Source organism: Haliotis rubra, unplaced genomic scaffold (genome assembly GCF_003918875.1).
Source record: "Haliotis rubra isolate DU_JTF1 unplaced genomic scaffold, ASM391887v1 Scf1170, whole genome shotgun sequence".
Taxonomy (NCBI): Eukaryota; Metazoa; Mollusca; class Gastropoda; order Lepetellida; family Haliotidae; genus Haliotis; species Haliotis rubra.
This window is the reverse complement of record NW_025765082.1, coordinates 119,639-137,834: the sequence shown is the minus strand read 5'-3', so window position 1 is coordinate 137,834 and position 18,196 is coordinate 119,639. Positions and strand designations below refer to the sequence as shown.

General features: G+C 39.0%; 2 protein-coding genes across 4 annotated transcripts in view; both read left to right on the top strand.

Annotated features, from left to right (window-relative positions):
- LOC124258140 overlaps positions 1-18,196 on the top strand; it is a 99,407-nt gene that overhangs the window by 38,239 nt on the left and 42,972 nt on the right. The gene's annotated exons all lie outside the window — the stretch shown is intronic.
- LOC124258194 overlaps positions 1,188-18,196 on the top strand; it is a 33,694-nt gene continuing 16,685 nt past the window's right edge. The window contains exons 1-9 of one of the 3 annotated variants that reach the window (XM_046692265.1): positions 1,188-1,270; positions 1,890-2,076; positions 3,403-3,530; positions 4,687-4,816; positions 5,181-5,281; positions 5,718-5,901; positions 6,704-6,843; positions 7,142-7,226; positions 9,270-9,481. In XM_046692265.1, the coding sequence (XP_046548221.1) occupies positions 1,228-1,270; positions 1,890-2,076; positions 3,403-3,530; positions 4,687-4,816; positions 5,181-5,281; positions 5,718-5,901; positions 6,704-6,843; positions 7,142-7,226; positions 9,270-9,414 (1,143 nt within the window). In that variant the 5' untranslated portion in view covers positions 1,188-1,227 and the 3' untranslated portion in view covers positions 9,415-9,481. Of the gene's footprint in view, positions 1,271-1,889; positions 2,077-3,402; positions 3,531-4,686; positions 4,817-5,180; positions 5,282-5,717; positions 5,902-6,703; positions 6,844-7,141; positions 7,227-9,269; positions 9,482-18,196 lie in introns of those variants that run through there. The other 2 variants (XM_046692256.1, XM_046692270.1) reach the window with 2 other exon arrangements.

Sequence of the window (18,196 nt, the reverse complement as noted above, 5' to 3'; positions counted from 1 at the left end):
TTTTTGTGTGTGTGTGTGTGTGTGTGTGTGTGAACTATCACTGCAAAATGCTGTCGCTTACAGCAAATCGAGGTTAATCTGAATCGGGGATAGGACTGTAGGACAGAACATGTTTTCAAGTTACCGTTATTTATAAAACAAATTAAAGTGATAGTATCGATAGTTGATGCAACTGTCAAAGTATTGGATCGTCATTTCATACACCTATCGATAAAGTACTATCTGGGGGCTCACAATGGCAATCAATGGATAGTTCGATGCATCGTTACACCCCCAGTATCGGACATCATTTTTTTTCGCTGATGCATGAAGTGAGCCTACATGTGTGGATGCCAGGTGCGTCTCTTTCGAACCCTCGCCAAGTTTCAGTAATGGGAATGCATTACGCACCAAATTAAGAGCATTTGTTTCAAATGACACAAATGATGGATCATCATAACGTTTGACCCGGACCTCATTCACCTGTATATATCGTCTTTGGAAAAACAACTGTTAACAACGTCAACACCGTGGAAATATAGCATTTACTTGTGACTAGACCATCTAGAAATGTGTAAATTCGGACAACTCCACTGGGACGATGGCGTCCAGCTAACGCTGATGTAATCGAGATTACTGAGGCTGAACCTCACTGTGGTGTTCATACCTTAATGTTCAGAAGGTGGGACAATGTTGCGTATCCGTGTAACAGGTGATCGATGAAACTGTACGCTGTTCAATACCACTTAATCTCCCGACAGGCAGTTGGTAGTGTTGACTGAAACACTGATTGCAATTATACAAAGGGCAATTTAGGCAAGCTGCATATAGTTATAATTGTCTATTAAACTAATTAGCCCGAGTCAAGTCAGACTTAACACTGGGCTTTACTTACAGCAATATGTGTGCTTAAACACTTCTGATTTATGAATCAGGCAAGGCTTACCGACTTAAGATATGTGCGTGCGTGCTTGCGCGCGTGCGTGTGTGTATGTGTGATGGAAATATATTCAAAGATAAGTCAACATAGAGCCAGAATAGGTAATCTAGAAACTGCTATCCGCATATATCATAAAAAATGATTTTAACACTATTTAGCTTTGCCGTTATCTGTTATGATTTTGTGTAATCAGCCAGATGTTACATTCTGCACAGATAACAATGTGGGAGTGTATCAAGCCCAGTACATAATTCAGCACTGTAATTACGCAGAGGAACGTGAATCTTTGCCAAGAAACGGTTGGAACGATGGGACTCTTGTATCTGTTCGCGTTGTTTTTTTTTATTTCAGGTAAGTATTTCTACGTGCTGCCGTCACTTATATATCCGTCTCTTGAAATGTAAACTTCATCTGACTTGGGTTCATCAACTATCCCGAATCTAACTTTTCCATATGCAACCTACCGAGTACTAGGGCTACTTCTACGGAAGTTTGTGGGCGAGTTTGAAAAAACATATTTCCCATCTAGGGTTATACTGCAAAAGTGGGATCCAAATAAACATTATGTTTGTATTGATGGTGTGAATTGCAAACATTAAACACTCACTCACTCACTCACTCACTCACTCACTCACTCACTCACTCACTCACTCACTCACTCACTCACTCACTCACTCACTCACTCACTCACTCACTCACTCACTCACTCACTCACTCACTCACTCACTCACTCACTCACTCACTCACTCAGTTGATGATGTATCCACGACTTCCGGTGCAATGAGAAACTGTGATTCCAATTTGCAAATCGCTCAAGAACTAATATACCTATTTCAATCTGGGAAAGTTGTTTTTTTAAAAGTAAGCCTACTTTTCGGTTATAAACGAAGACAAATTATCAGACTTCATCATAATACATACCAGTACATCAGTACATACGTCTTTAGATAACTCAATGAAATTATTCCAGGTAATGATGGGACGTTGGATATGACCGCTCTCTCACAGCAAGTCAACTGTTCTGATCCACAGTCTATACTCGTACCTGGACAGAAGTGTTTTGATGAGTACAATATCCCTCTCAAATTGCCTTCCATTGCCAACTTTTCCGTTTGGCCTAAACTGATAACCCCGGCATATTTAGCCGATATATGCAGGTTAGTATGGACTTTACTTACAATAGTACTTTTCCAGATAAAATAGATAAACGATGAAAACAATTGTAACGATGACTTGATTGCAGCAAGTGCTTTCCAATGGACAGTATTCCACTTCTATCTGTATCACAAGACTGACCTTTTCAGTCTGCTGACTGCTGTTTTTCATGCAAACCACCGCATCCAACAATGCATAGACAGATTTTTACCTTTTAGAATTTTCGAATCGTGAACTTAGTCAAAGCAAGGTGTAGTCTGGAATGGAAATCGCCAGTTTGAAACTGTCCAAGGCCGACGTGGTTTGATCAGTGCCTCCACCGTCCGACGCCGTCTCTGTGCGGCAGGATTACGGTGTCGACGCCCTTATGTTGGACACATCCTGACTGATAGACATCGCCGTGAACGCCGACGATGGGCTGAACAGCATCGTTTGTGGTTGTTACGACGTTGGCATGGTGTTGTGTTCTTCGACGAGTCACGTTTTCACTTGCGAAATGCTGACGGGCGTCTACGGGTATGGCGTCTACGGGGAGAACGTATCCATCAGGACTGTGTTTTGCAGCAGATCGGTGGGGTGGAGGCAGCATTATGGTGTGAGGAGGGATCAGTTATCATCACAAAGCCGCTCTGGTAGTTTGTCGTGGCAGAGTGAATGCCCTTTACTACCGTGACACCATTCTTCAGAAGAACGTCGTTCCCTTCTTTAACCAACATCAAGATCTGCACACATTCCAGCAGGACAATGCGCGAGCGCACACTGCACGTGTTGCAACACAGTTTCTGGCAAGCAGCAACATTCCTCTACATCCATGGCCTGCATTGTCACCAGATTTGTCTCCCATTGAACACTTGTGGGATTACATCAGCCAACGCCTCTCACGTCGCCCACAGATCAACAACCTTGGGGAACTTGAGAATGCCTTGCAACAAGAATGGAATGCATTGCCTCAAAACATTATTCAGAGACTTATCAGTTCAATGAGGAGACGTTGCATAGCTTCTGTAACTGCTAACGGTGGTCATACACGTTACTGACTTTCCAATTTGACTCCATCTTTCTTTCATGGTCAGTTGAATTAAAACTTCACTGTTTTGCTGCATTGGTTCTTGCTTCTTTTTTTTACCAATCATTGGTCTACAAAAGTATGTAAAATTTACACCGATTGGTCATTTATGCTCTTGGAAATCCAAACTAATACAGGTGGTGCGTTTTCAATGATGTTCAGTATAGATAAGGTTGTAGCAAAACAGTACATGCACGATACCTGTACATAGTGTTCATACTGTCCATGGTACAGCATTGCTAGTTAACAAAACCTGTTCCAGGAATGTTGATGCTTACGAGAAATCGCAAGAGTGTACGGAAACTATACTAGCTAAATGTAACACCAGTACGCCTCTAACACCAGCGTACGATATGAAGTTACAAGAATATATGTGCGCCAACTTGGACAGTGAGTACAGAGTATATATTTATGTACCTCTTTGATTCTCAAATGATTTTTCCGCATGCTTAATCGGGCCCCACCATCATAAATATCAGGTTTCATTTAAAAACTGTTGATGTAAAATTTCCTACTTCATATATGGTACGTCTTTCGTAATTTGAACATTCAAAATAAGAAAACTAAATAGATGTAGATGTTATACAATCTTAATATACTGCGATATCTCGTAAACTTTCCTTAAAATATACTTTCAAAGCCATTTCTATAATATTATGCATGCGTACATAATGTTTCCTAAGTAAGATTTAGGTGCCATGCTTGCTTTCATCTTTGACAAAATGCCCCGAACCTTTGAATATAATAACGTCTCGTTGTTATATAAATGAAGTTTGTTGTGTGGGATATTGGTGTTTGCCGTGGATATATTTTTAACAAGTGCAATGGCTCTGGAATCAGGTAAAAATGATGACTGCAAATGAATTCGGGATTTTAAGGACACGCCAAGGATGAAAGTAATCTTGCAATGGTATTGTCATCATATGTATATTGCTTTGCTATGTCAAAACTAGTGATGTTGTCAAGACAAATTTTAAGCCACAAAGGACACATTCAATCCCAAAAATGACAGTGTTTCTAACTTTTTTCAAAGTATGTCTGCAAAAGATGTGAGCAGTTTGTTTTGGCTGTATAGCCTGTACAGTTAGATTTGAAATCAGAATCAGTTATCAATATAGGATAGGTTTCGCTATTTGTTTTTTTCACGGAAAAACTACAGTACAGAAACTATGTCACCACGTAATTTTGTGAAAAATATTCATATTCATTGATGAAACGCGACAACTCAACCTTCGTTAACTGGATAAAAGGTTTGATTCCATTTGGTTTTGCGTTATCAAATCACTCCCTGCTGCAGCTACATCAACATATTTGTGTTTGACACTAGCAGTACTTGTAGATATGAGGTATCAAGATATTACTTCAGTAGTAAATACCTGTCTATTTGGTGTCTGCCTTAGATGCTCAGATACATGATACGTTCGTCAGTTTTACAAAAGTCACCGAAGGAATACATATCTGGTACTATTATTGTAAGCCTTGGCTTGTGTATTCACTTGCACCGATGTTCTGTATTCAACTAAACATTACGTCTTTGTTCCTAAAGAATTCAAAATAACCTGCATGTTCGAAATGGCGTCTAAAATTGGGGACTGCAGCTCTACCCACAAGTACTTGACTACCAGCGATTTGATTAAACTCAAATTTACAGAAGTTGACCACAAGGCAACTTGCATGTGAGTATTCCTGATTTAAGATCCTTTGAACTCGTGTGTGTGCCTAGATGTGTCTCATGACGACCGATGTCTTTAAAGGGTTTGGTCTTGAAAAGCGTTTCTGCAATTCACATCAACCATATCAAATGGTTGTTGGGTCGTTTTCATCCTTTTCGCCACACAAACTTATATATTATTTAGAATGGCATGCTGAAATCCATGAACACGTTCTTAAGATATTACCTTTCCCAAATATTCCTGGCATAAGAAATATGACTTTCTTTTCTTCACCATCAACATATAAAACGAGTTATAAAAGCTGAGCATGTTAGTGTGCATAAAAGGTTACTTCCATCTACGCTATATATGTCCGTATTAATGTCAGGACAGAAAAGATGTCATCGATCTGTGTCCAGAAGTACATGCCAGCTTGTGGCCAGGTCGCACTCCACATCTACAATGGATACCAGCCAAACAACACAGAATGTACGCCCGTTTCTATAGGCTTGTCACAACATGTGTGATTAATAGCAGTCTATGTATTGGTGTTTCAAGGGCATTTGCCTACTTTACTTTAACTCTGTTTCATGTTGTAAAATAATTAAACAGGTGAATGCAGGAACAGGTACACAATGTCAAGGTTTGCTACCGTCAGAACATTATACATGCACACATTTATCAAAACTTCAAGTCATTATCTCTTAAGTTATGTTTGGTTTGAAAACATGCTACTTATGTATTGATTTGGCGTTATTTCGTTATCGTGTTACACCAATTTTTTTCTATAATGCCCTGGAAGATCAGCAACCCACACCTGTCACAGGAACCGACAATAAATGTAAATAGATCTATAGGTATGTACCACTGTATTCCAGTCTTCATGTTCCTACGACTTTAACATTCATGTGTTGACTTTCATTAGGCCTAACACCCAACAGTTTAGACACACCCACCGTGGACTGTTCCACCACTGAAGACATTCGAAGTAGCTACCATCAATGCTTAGTCTACAACGGGATACTGTTCCAATTCCCGGAAAACCTAACCAGTGAAGACACTAGCCAGCACATTATGCGCGCTATTACAATGGATGACAATATGTGCAGGTATATATTATTTAAAAAAATGTTTTCTAGTAATCCCATACTGTCTCCTCGTGATCCTGTTGTAACACGTGACTGTGTTCCATACAAACAGAGAACGTCAGGTATTAAAAGAACTGGAAATTGCAAATGTGCAACATATATAATGGAAGTCACAAGAAGTATCGATGTTTTGTGACAATACATGGTATTGCAAGGTTGTCTCTCTGGCGTCTTTAGACAGTTTCATCATTATCCACTACACCTTCATGATATTGCTTCAGTCACCACAGCCACTGTACCATGAATGTGGGTCATTGTTAGCCAGCTGGTAAATGAAGCGAATTTCCAAATGTGTACAGAAATGTAGCTGAACATAGATAATAAAGTCACCAAAACATGTTATTAATTTTTCCCAAAGAGACAAACATATATAATATTATGTATCTTTTATCAACAAGTCACATGCTTTCATTTTCAATATTCAGTATTTCTCTGCGAGTATATCTGAAATTTATTTTCAATATTCAGTATTTCTCTGCGAGTTTATCTGAATTTCAGAGGCTGTGTCACGAATTAAGCAAGTGAACGACCTTGTTGTGACACAACCTGCTATGAATATTTTTACACCAGTTTCAGGTGACTGATATCCAATGATTTTCGAAAAGTGCACATAAACTGAAAGACGAACTGCAAAATATTTCAAAAGAACTTATCTCAGAATGAGGGAAAGCGTGACTTAATAGTAAGTGCTACATACATAGAATATATACTTGTTACAGTATGAAGACATTGGGACACAGATGTAACGTTCTATGTCGTACAGTAATCTGAAGGACTACCAGCAGGCAGTGAACTGTACTCTGCAGGTACAGAAGCAATGCAGCGATGACGCGATGAAGCCCACAGTGGCCGACTCCCAGACAGTGCAAGACGGCTTGGCCAAACTCTGTGGTCATATCGGGGGTGAGTAGTTCAGCATGAGTTCGTTGTCTCCACGTGTATGTCTTTTTTAGGGGAGCAATGAGACGCAAAATATAAAAACAACAACCATACGACTAATTCCACGTGTGCAGAGGTTAAACCGGTGGCGATATATGAAATATGTATATGTATATGGGATGCATGTCTAAGTTAGTTTAAACGACCAGATTTAGAAGTAAAAACGAAAACAACTGACGTTTATATTTTGTATTCTAATTAGTTTAATGGTTTTGCATTTAGGCTGATACAATGAATCATTCTTATGGTTGTCTGTTATTAGATTTCGACACCAAGTGCGTTGAAAATGCATCCAAAGGAACTTGCCGCAGTAGACGCCCCGCTTTGGATCCGAAACATCTGTGCGCGTAAGTCGATTCTTTCTGTACAAGAAGGTCGGAATATTTACGGCTGTTGCTTTTTGTGAAATTGATGTTGTATTGAGGTTGATAACAGGTAAATAAGTTACTAAGATACACATGAGAAACTTGATAGAATATACAAGACACCACCTTTTTCACAATCAAATAAAGGGCGGACTTGATATTCCGAAAGGATATCACAGGATGATTGAAGGAAAGTTGATCATGCTCAAGAAATTATCCCACTGTGGCACACCTCACAAATGCGTGCAAAGGCATGTCAAATGTCCGCCTGTTGTTTTAGAAATATCCCCAACATATCTCATTTTTGAAAGCTTTACTGAGGCCGCGAATATTCTAACCACGTGGAAACAATATATGAGGCTTTGAGATAGACCGTTCCTATGAAACGTGTTCTGGCCTTGGCGCAAGATGAGAAATTGTCCCACGGTGGCACCCGTCACAAAAACGCGCAAAGGTATGCCAAGTGCCCACCCCGTGTCCTTTAGATATTCTAAACATTTCTCCTTTTTGAAATCCTAAATGAGACAGTGTATATTCTAACCACGAGGGGCGGTGGGGAAGCCTGGTGGTTAAAGCGTTTGCTCGTCACACCGAAGACCCACGTTCGATTGCCCACATGGATACAATGTGTAAAGTCCATTTCTGTGAAGCCCGTGATATTGCTGGATTATTGCTAAAAGCGGTGTAAAACTAAACTCACTCACTTACTATAACCATGAGGAAACAATATTTGAGCCTTTTGGAAATGTGTGTGCAGAGGAGATAGCCCACCGCCTGCGAAACGTGTTCTGATGGTTGAGCAGGATGTGCGTCTTCTTATCTGATCTTCTGGTGTCATCTCTGATTCTATATAATCATTTCAAATCAGTTTTACTTTTGCCTTGTGAGCTGTGGAATATGTCTGTACTCAAGACAGACTGGTTATTGTCTGAAGATGGATTCCCCAAACATTTAATTATTTCAAGAGTTTTCATGAAAATGCTTTAATATATACTATTCCAAAAAAGAAACGCATGCCCAGAAATCTGTTGCGAAAATGTTGTATTTTCAAACATGTATAACTCGTCCACAAATAGACTTACAGAAATGAATTTTTACATCAGTTTAGAAGAAGGTAATGTCCATACAACCAAATGGATAATTTTAGATAACGGAGACGCTGATCGCGCGATGGTGACCACGTAGCATGGTCCCGACGTCGGGTCTCCTGGCTCTCAGTTCAATCTCTCTCAGCCTGTTCCTTACAGTTTGACCGGATAACCTTCGAAGTCCAGGCACTCTGGTTGCTGTGCTCTCAGATGTGGCCGTACGATCGAGCAAATGTAGCAACCAGTTGTACCGATCTTGGGCTGCAGTGGTGACTCGAGGTCTGCCTGTACGGGGACGGTCATTTGTTGTACCTGTTTGGTTGTAACTAGCTGCAAGCAGTGATATCGTACTCAGACTAACATTCAGACGCCTGGCAACAGAAAATTGGTAATCTCCAGCGTGCAGTCTTTCATTGGCTATGTTCCGTGTCGCAGCGTCAAGATTTGGCTTAGTGATCTGACCTGGATACTCCTTCAAAACGGGGGCGGTGGGGTAGCCTAATGGTTAAAGCGTTGGCTCGTCACGCCGAAGACCCGGGTTCGAATCCCCACATGGGCACATTGTGTGAAGCACATTTCTGGTGTCCCCCGCTGTGATGTTGCTGGAATATTGCTAAAAGCGGCGTAAAACCAAACTCAGTCAGTCCTTCAAAACGGATGCCGATTTCCAAAAGTAATCTGGATTTTTATAGCCAGACAGTGCAGGCTCTTTGCTGCACAATTTCAACTGGAAGTTGATTTCTGTTGCGTTCTGGCGATGCCTTTTTAATTCTTGTAAGAAATCTCATAAAAATAAACATTTTCAGGTAAAGTGGACTTTTCACTTGTGCAGTTGTGTAAAATCATGTTATCAACACTTTTGTTACATATTTTGACGATAGTTTGAACACAATAGGTAATTAATAGATTTTGAAAAATACAAAACGCTTGTTTTCAGCGCCGCTGGTGCCACCCAGAACTGTCTGGTGTCAGCCGTGAGCAGCTGCAACAAGACGACCGTCAGCATGTTCAAGGAAGTCCTACTTAGCCAATCCCCGTCTATGTGTCTAAAACAGGCCACTGGGTCACCACTGATTGGCTAATCTACATCTTCACACAATCACGATTGTATTGCTGCTGAGTGACAATAAAAACATTCAAGTAAACACATGAAATGTATGTCATGTTTTTATTTCATTCTTTGTGGAATATGTTTATCTGACAGTGTATATAGAAAGAGATGGAGGCGACAAAACCCTTTCCACATTGATAAGAAATCTCTGCCAAAAGCAGAGTCGATTGTACAATACAGCTGTATGATGTTGTTTGTAAATAAATCGGGTCTGAACCAGACAACCCAGTGATTGTCACCATGCGATACGATGACAGAGTGTGTGCTTATGAAAAGTTACTCTATGTTTATCTGACAGTGTATATAGAAGTGTGATATTTTCCAACAGAAGTGAGCCTACATGTGTGAATTGCCTGTTGCGACTCTTTCGATCCACTTTACGCCAAGTTTCAGTAATTGTAATGAATTACACACCAAATTTAGAGCATTTGTTTCAAATGACACAATGATGGAACATCACAAGGTTTTGATCCGGACCTCATTCACCTGTAAATATCGCCTTTCAAAAAAACAACTGTGAACAACGTCAACACCGTGGAAATATAGTATTTACTTATGATTACATGTATAGCTAAAATAGATAGAATTATCATTAAAACGCCCGAATGTTATCAGAAATGAGCGGGCCTCTGTAACTTGATAATGCCCCCAAATTGGTTGACGACGGGCCATTATCATGCCCGTTGTTAGGTGACGTCATAAGGAGCGCAGCTCTTGATGTTCAATCACCTACACAGCACCAAAAACCGGATAGTAAACCATTGAAATAAACGTAAATACAGTAGGAAATACATGCCATGACCGGATTTACGTATGTTTTCAGATATTTTCTAACTTCGGGCATATATTTCATATGAATCTATACCTTTGAAACATATGCTCATCGTACATTTTCGTATGCACAAGCACCTCGTTCATGTACGCCCTGACCGGATTGTCAGGGATTTCCAAATATGAATTGCAAAACAGATACCCCGGTAAATACATGATCATACAGTATTTCCAATGCATTCCTTTGAATTTCAATGGGTGCTGAAATTTCCGATTTCGTTCTAAGTTTACTCGGGTTGGAAACATGTGAATTTACTTAGGTTGGGAAACACATGTAAATTTTTATATTTGCAAATGTTTACACACCTTAGATATTTATGTATCATACCGGATTTCAGGGGTATGTATATGAACGGTTCATACACCATCATGTTACCTGTACTCAAGCAAGATGATCATATGTTTCCATCATGTGAATTACTTGGCTCATGCAATTTCACTTTCACACATTTTAGTACGTTTGAAATCAACGTTCACATGACCTCAATATTCTTATCACCAAAGAGCCTGACAAAGAAAGCGGTATTACGCAAGCTAACACGCCTTATTAAGCTGCACTCGCTCTTGCTACCAGTATCAGTTACGCCTTGTCTGTGGTGTTGGCAAATCTTGTGAGGTGCATGTTTCGAGGGATTGAAAGGTTCAGTGGTGAACAAAGGGCGATGCGTTGCCCCTTTGTCCTCGCAAGTGTCCCTAGCTGCCCCAAAATAATAGCACTTTGCCTCTCTTGGAGCACAGCCAAATATGCTACACGAACCAACTCGTAATTTCTTAAGTCTGTTCAGCTCGCGCATCTACTGTAAAATATTTTGTGGCAGTACATAATTGGAATATTATTGCACTGCATGTGACCTTCTTAATAGTCTCACGGTGCCTGAACAAGGTTATTTCTCCATTCGCTCAGCCTTTGCTGTAATAACGTCATACATAAACTTTAAAGTTTGTTTCACTAACGCAAAAGTATACAATAAGAAACAATGTCATATCAAATTATATATTCTGTGAGACATGAAATGAAAAATTGATTTTATCGAGTAGCGATTATGACCGGATAGCACAGGCGGGTGCGTTCTCTGAGTATATCATAGGCATGTTGGACCCCCGTGCCTTTTGTGAAATTCGTCTATATTGTCCTGTTTAAATTGACGATCCATAACTCAGAATGCGAGTAAATATCACGTAAGTAATTGTGATGTCGCATTGCTGTAAATTTCCCTGTCGAAGAAGTCATTCTCACAAGATGTATATTCTCTTGTTTGGAGAAGATCTATGGCTATTACGCCCCAGTGTTGCTAAACATCTTATAGGCCTTTAGTCTGACACAGACGCGGACATCGCATGTTCAAGTTCTGATCTGACAGGGGCTGAAAATATCATTCCGACATGACTACAATATCTCAGTGTTTTCCTAAGTAGGTGGAGATCTTTCTACAATATTGGAAATAACTGTATTGTTGTCCTTCTGATATTCCCCCGAACGAAAGCTCTACCCATTTAGGGTACAATGTGTAAGTTACAGAATTGTAGGGAATAGTCTTACGACTTTTCTACTTTGACCAGGATTCTTCGAACTTGTCACAGTCGTTTGAGAAGATCAAAACAGAAAAGGGCAGTGCGCGATGTATATGACGGACGTATATGGAGAACGTTCGAAGAACTTTATAAATACAATAATAGAAATACCGGTTATGTTTAAAACGTACCTTCAATCTGATTGCCAGAGGGATTATTGTGAAAAATCGCAGTACGTATCATCATAAACGGGCCAAGATAATAGTACATGTCATTCATCCCCACATTATATCCCACGGGACATCGTTGTTACAGGTAGGGCAAACACTTTCTTCTAAAGGTATCTGCCGGTTTCACGCTACATACATGTGTTCAGATTATCGAGAAAACTAGCGACGCAAGTTCTCCTCCATCACACCAGAGACCACATAATCTATCATATGGCCTTTGATCACACATATAATTGTATAAATACCCAGTGTTTATTGATAGCGATGAAGCAACTTATCAAAATTTAAGGCCGACAGTATCATTTGCATTACTCTCTTACAAAAGGTGAAATATCACAGGGTTGTCATGGTAACGATAATTTGGCATACTATTATTCTTTAATCTGCGATTAGAATTTAAATCAGTTTTGACATGAGCATGTTAAGAAAAAAGAAGCTGTAAAACGAAATGTATTGTGATCGAACCTATAGGCCTTTGTAAAAAAAAAAGAGTTGTAAAAACGAGTTTCAAGCCACCTACATAAAAACCTGTGTTTCATGATAAATATGTGCTAACACGTGGCACGATTCCAACCATATCATGGGCATATTTTTGTGAATCATAATCAAACAGTGATGTTGCAAGGCGTCCATGCCGCGTCAACAACACATATGCAAACAGGGGCGTAGTTACCGTTATAAAAAACAGCTCGAGCTTACACATGATCTTTCCTAAAAAATCATTTTTCTTCTAATTTTTGCCAAAAATACGTAAAAACACGTTCCATTTAAAAAGTGGAAATCCCTCTACGAATCGTACTGTCTACAGTATTCTTTGATTAAAGCATTACCATGTACAGTAAACAGGTTATTCTTCATATCATAACTTTCAGTGATGATTGTGTTTCCATCGACATGTATGAGGATGTTTTGTTACAGTCATGATTATATGTGAATCATCACTGAAATGCAGTTGTTTATTTTTCATTTGCTTATCATTTATTTTAGAAAAAACACCAAATACACGATGTATGGTATTGTATCAGTGCAGCAGACATGTGTCCATGGTGGTAAGACATCCGTCCGTATCCACCCCGCCCTCCCTAAATTTTAATGAGGAGGAACACTTTCTTTTAGTGGGATTTTTAGAAGTAGAATACGTCTTTCAGTATGTTCAAATACAATTAACAAAACACGTTAAAACTCGTCCTTAGCAGATGAGGAATATATATTCAGGTGATATGATTTGACTAGAATGAAATTTAAGAGGGGATACAGGCGGAAGTTTTTCCACAATATTTTGAAGCTATTAAAATCATCAAACGTCAAACGATAACTCTTCAGGTCTCATAAAAAATGAAAGTTGGGCAAGCCATTAATACCACCTAAATATAAGGCTTTGCAGCCCATAGGGCTTGCACGAAACAAAATGGCTTACTACGCACCTGGCAAACGCACGAGAATTGGAATACGGGCCTCTAACCACTGATTCTCCGTGACCTGGAGACACATGTGACTGAGCGTATGTTGGGGCGTCGCCTGTCATACAGACCCTGAAGCAAATATATCCAAGCTCACGCAAGTCTACAAATTGTGGCAAGTCTAGATTTCCACAGCTTCAGGAGAAAGTCCCAGGGCACCTTTTCATTATATTATATATTTTTTTATTATGAACTTTTATTCTGTGAAATATGTTCATATCAGAGACTAGTTGTTGATTTAGTTCTGACGGGTTGAATACAAAAGACAAAATGGATACTAGTGCTGTTAAATTTCTTAAATTATATATAAATATTCGCCCTTGTCTCGGGTTAAATGAATATTTTCCACCAAATGTACATTCGGAGGATATCGAAATCTAGGTTAAGCTATTTTATCATATTTACAATTAAAAGACCGAAACAATGGTTTGTTGTCCAAATTTTTGGTTTTCCATATCTTTTCCCAGTCTGTATCACAGTCACAGAAAGATATTTTTTCCCCTTCCGTCTCTAGAAAAACTCACTGCAGGGTTCGGGTTAAGGAGTGCCATATACCAAACACCCACAGCTGGCGGGACCAACATCTCCAGTAACATTTACATCTGCCAACGCTTAATTCGCAAGTGGTGAGGCAATACGCTAATGAGGCTAAGGGTCCTGTACCATGTTTGTGAAATATCGATGATGACTTATATAAAGTCTATCATCTAAGCAAGTCTAGCTATGTATGGCGTTAAGTCACTGCTTGGAAAAAGGCTCCTTTAGAATTTTATTTGGTAAATATTAGTATTTCCATCATATTGGAAAATACATAGACTAACGCTTAGTGTCTGAATATATATAATTTTGATCGTAGCAAACAAACCCATTTAAATTGAAATGGAGCCTCAGGGAGACACGAGATTAAGTCCGGTTAGCCATGGCAGTTAGATATGTTTACTTTGTAACCCGACCCCTAATGTGAGTTAGGTTTCTTGCAGATGTTAACAGACCCTGGACCTGAGGAGATCTAGACTTGCTTCAATTAAGGCTTTAGCATTGCAGAGAGGGCTTGGCAGTAGGGGAAATAATGTGGTTCAGGGACTGAGACAGCCTAGAAAATGCATGGCAACCTACACTTCATTGTGACTTTGATTAAGGCATCATTTTAAAACACTTGGGTTATTTCCTTTGCGTTAACTGACAGGCTTTCGGTGTCAAATTATTTGGAACTCCGGCCAAAGGTGATGTTATGCTGTCTAGAAATATGGCCTTTTCGTAATGCTTTGGTTACACATAATGATAAGTGATTGTTGTTCATAGGATGTTTTTGAAGGATAATCTCAGCTGACCAATACTTTGCACGTGTTTCCCTCTACTCTTTCCAAACCCGTAAAAGTTAATTTTCCATATATATGTCTGTAAGAAAATACCGTAAAGTAAGGGGATGGCTGAATTTGGCCACCTGAGGTAGTGACCACAGCACTCTGGTTATACTGCACTGAGAGAGGACAGAGCTCGGCAAAATACCAATAAATATGCTTGTCATTTAAACCTTTATCTGATGTTTGTGAAATGTGATTTTATAATTGAAGATGCTTCCTGCACCTGTAGCCCCAATATAGATGTTGTTAGTCTGTGAATCTTCCAAATTACTTCGTCTCTTTTTTTCAGTTGAAATTAAGATCTTTGCCTTTTATCAAAATAACATATTTTAAGTCTGAATGTGCCTATGTCGGGAATCAAACACCGGTTTTTGACCTGACAGGAGAACACTTTAACCACGAGCGTACCCCCATCATTCCTTGATACTATTAAAGAATATACATTGGTACATTTATTATACATTCAAGATTGAACCCAGTTTGGTCACTATATATCCTTCGGTTTTTATGTTAGTGACGTGATCTGCACACTGATAATTTAAAAAGAGGAATACAAATAATGATTGTTTCCGATCTTTATCCAATTTAGTTTTCCATTTATCTAGTAATTTTCAGTTTCTATTTTCTGGAAATTCTGTTCGCAGGTACTTTTAACAGTTTCACCCAATAACAGTAAAGCATACAGATAATACGTTTCGGTACTTTGATAGATTTAATAATAAGTACACATTATATTCCATGATATTAAGATACCAAAATGATTAACATAATTATATAATGTATAACAAATTAGACAGCAAAAAGCAAAAATCAAAAAAGAAAACACATGAGCAACATAATGCTGTCAGGTAGTAAGCTTTCAATAATTATCGAAACTGCTTAGTTATGAACTAATTGCAATCACTACAATTTTCTATAGTCTACCCAAGAGATGGAACAAAATAGGTCCATTATGAAAATTATGAGCTAATTGCAATCACTACAATTTTCTATAGTCTACCCAAGAGATGGAAACAAAATATGTCTATAGTATATTCCGTCGGGTAACTGAAATTTGAGAAAACGTCCGTATGGGATAATACCTGTATTCCGAATCAAAAAGAGGTCATACCAAGTATGTGCATGTTCACACATTTACAACAGTAATTTACACCGGGAATCATTAATACATTGTAATCATCTTTTATGAAAGTATAGATAATGAAATTTGTTCAGTTATGATCAGTCGGATAACTCATACAAGTGAGCACTTAAATTAGGGACCTACCGGTTCATGTCTGTGTGAACACTTCTGTCTGTGTTTTATTGTAATTAGCAGTGTCTCCTTGTATAACATATATAAGAAGTGTACCTAAGGTCAGTTATATAAACTGTCATGTAATTTCCATTACAAAAAGTATAAACGATATTACCTACTGGTCAGAAAAACTTATCAGTACCCCAACACCGACCCACCGCCATTGAAATACATGTTAAGGTAGTGCTAATCATGTAACACTATATTTACCCATTTCCAACCATTTACGCTTGTGCTAAATATATGACAAATCTAACCCTGGTCATACGAGAATCACAGCATTTACATATGTTACACATGTTAGGAAACACATGAAAACAATGGCCAGATTTACACACCTGTAAAATACATGTAAATGCAGAGTTGAATGTTGGTTTATTTAACACCCCTTTAAACGTGTGTAAATCTGACGGCCAGATGATACGTAGATTTCAAACGTTGTTCATATGGCCGCCGGATGAAACGAGTATTTCCTGACGCTAGTAAATTTGGGTAATACAGTCATTTTGTGTAGTGCTACAGCTCGTTTGAACTTGGGTTCAATATTGACGATATTTCTGACTTATTATGCACTTTTCTTGCCGGTGCCAACCTTAACAACTGTACCATAAATTACAACATGCAACAATGAAAACATCGACTGGAACTCTAACGTTCTTGAGCCTTGGAAAAAATGGCGGCTGGTAGTGTGGGCAAAGGTCAATGTCGAATGTCGTCATTCTCAATAGTGACGTCATCTGTTTTGTTCTATGACGTTTCCATAGTTGTGTCAGTGGCCTCCGTTGTTTGTTTTTAGCAGTAAATGCTTCAAAGACGATAGCATTGTTGTTTTTGATTTATTAAAAATTCTATCCATTTTAGCTATAATAACGATAACACTACTTTTCAGGGCATCATCATTTGCAGAAGCCCTCGGACTTTTCAACCCCCCTCCTATGTGGAGCAGTTAATGATAATGCCCTGAAAAATAGCGTTACCCTTATACTAGATCATCTGGAATTCTACCTTGAATCAAGAAAATACTAGATTCTGATTGGTTGTTCAGAAAAATCAGACTGCATCAATTGTGGATTGACGCTCATCTGATTGTAAGGCCGCTTCACCGCGCATTAACAAATCTTATTGTGAGAACTACTTCCGTTTGATCACAATGATGGCGGATCATAACAACAACTCCATGGATTTTGACGCTGACTGTCGAATTTTCCACATAGGCAATTGGAAAAACGCGTTCGGTTCCAATTGAAATTTAGTCGCCATCAATTCCGTAAAGCATGTCTCTGATTTTCAAACACACTTTATGCTTTACGGAATTGACATGCTTTACGGAATTGATGGCGACTAAATATTTCAATTGAAACCTCACGCTACGCGTTCGGTTCCAATTGAAATTTAGTCGCCATCAATTCCGTAAAGCATGTCTCTGATTTTCAAACACACTAGGTTTATCTCCTAAATGTGTAAGTTCGGACAAGTCCACCGGGACGTAGGCGTCTAGCTAACGTTGACGTATAAAAACACACAAAACTATCAGAGATCATGCGTTACCGTGATTAGGTAATTTGTCTCATTTTTTTACTTACTTTTCCAATACCCAGTGATAACATGCGCATCCATGAAACAAGTTATCAATGAAACGCTGTTCAATACCACTTAAGCTCCTGACAGGGCTCCTGAGGGCAGTTGGTCGTATTGGGGTTTGACTGAAACACAACACTTACTTGATTGCAATTATACAAAGGACGATAAGGAAAGCTGCATACAGTTGTGATTGGCTATTAATTTGATTAGCCCGGATCAAGTCAGACTGAATACTGGGCTTCACTTACAGCAACATGTATGCTTAAAATACTTCGCTTAGAGACTCTGTAAAGTGATATTTAGGTAGACATAATCCTTTTCTATGCTTAGATATAAACACATTACAAGATACATCTGTGACGTTAAGGCTTGGGCTTGGTGGCGAGCGGACGTGTGTTTGAAGCTCTCCCGACAACAGCGTGTATGTGAATACTAAACCACATGTCATATCTCATTGGACGTTTTGAGACTCACTGAT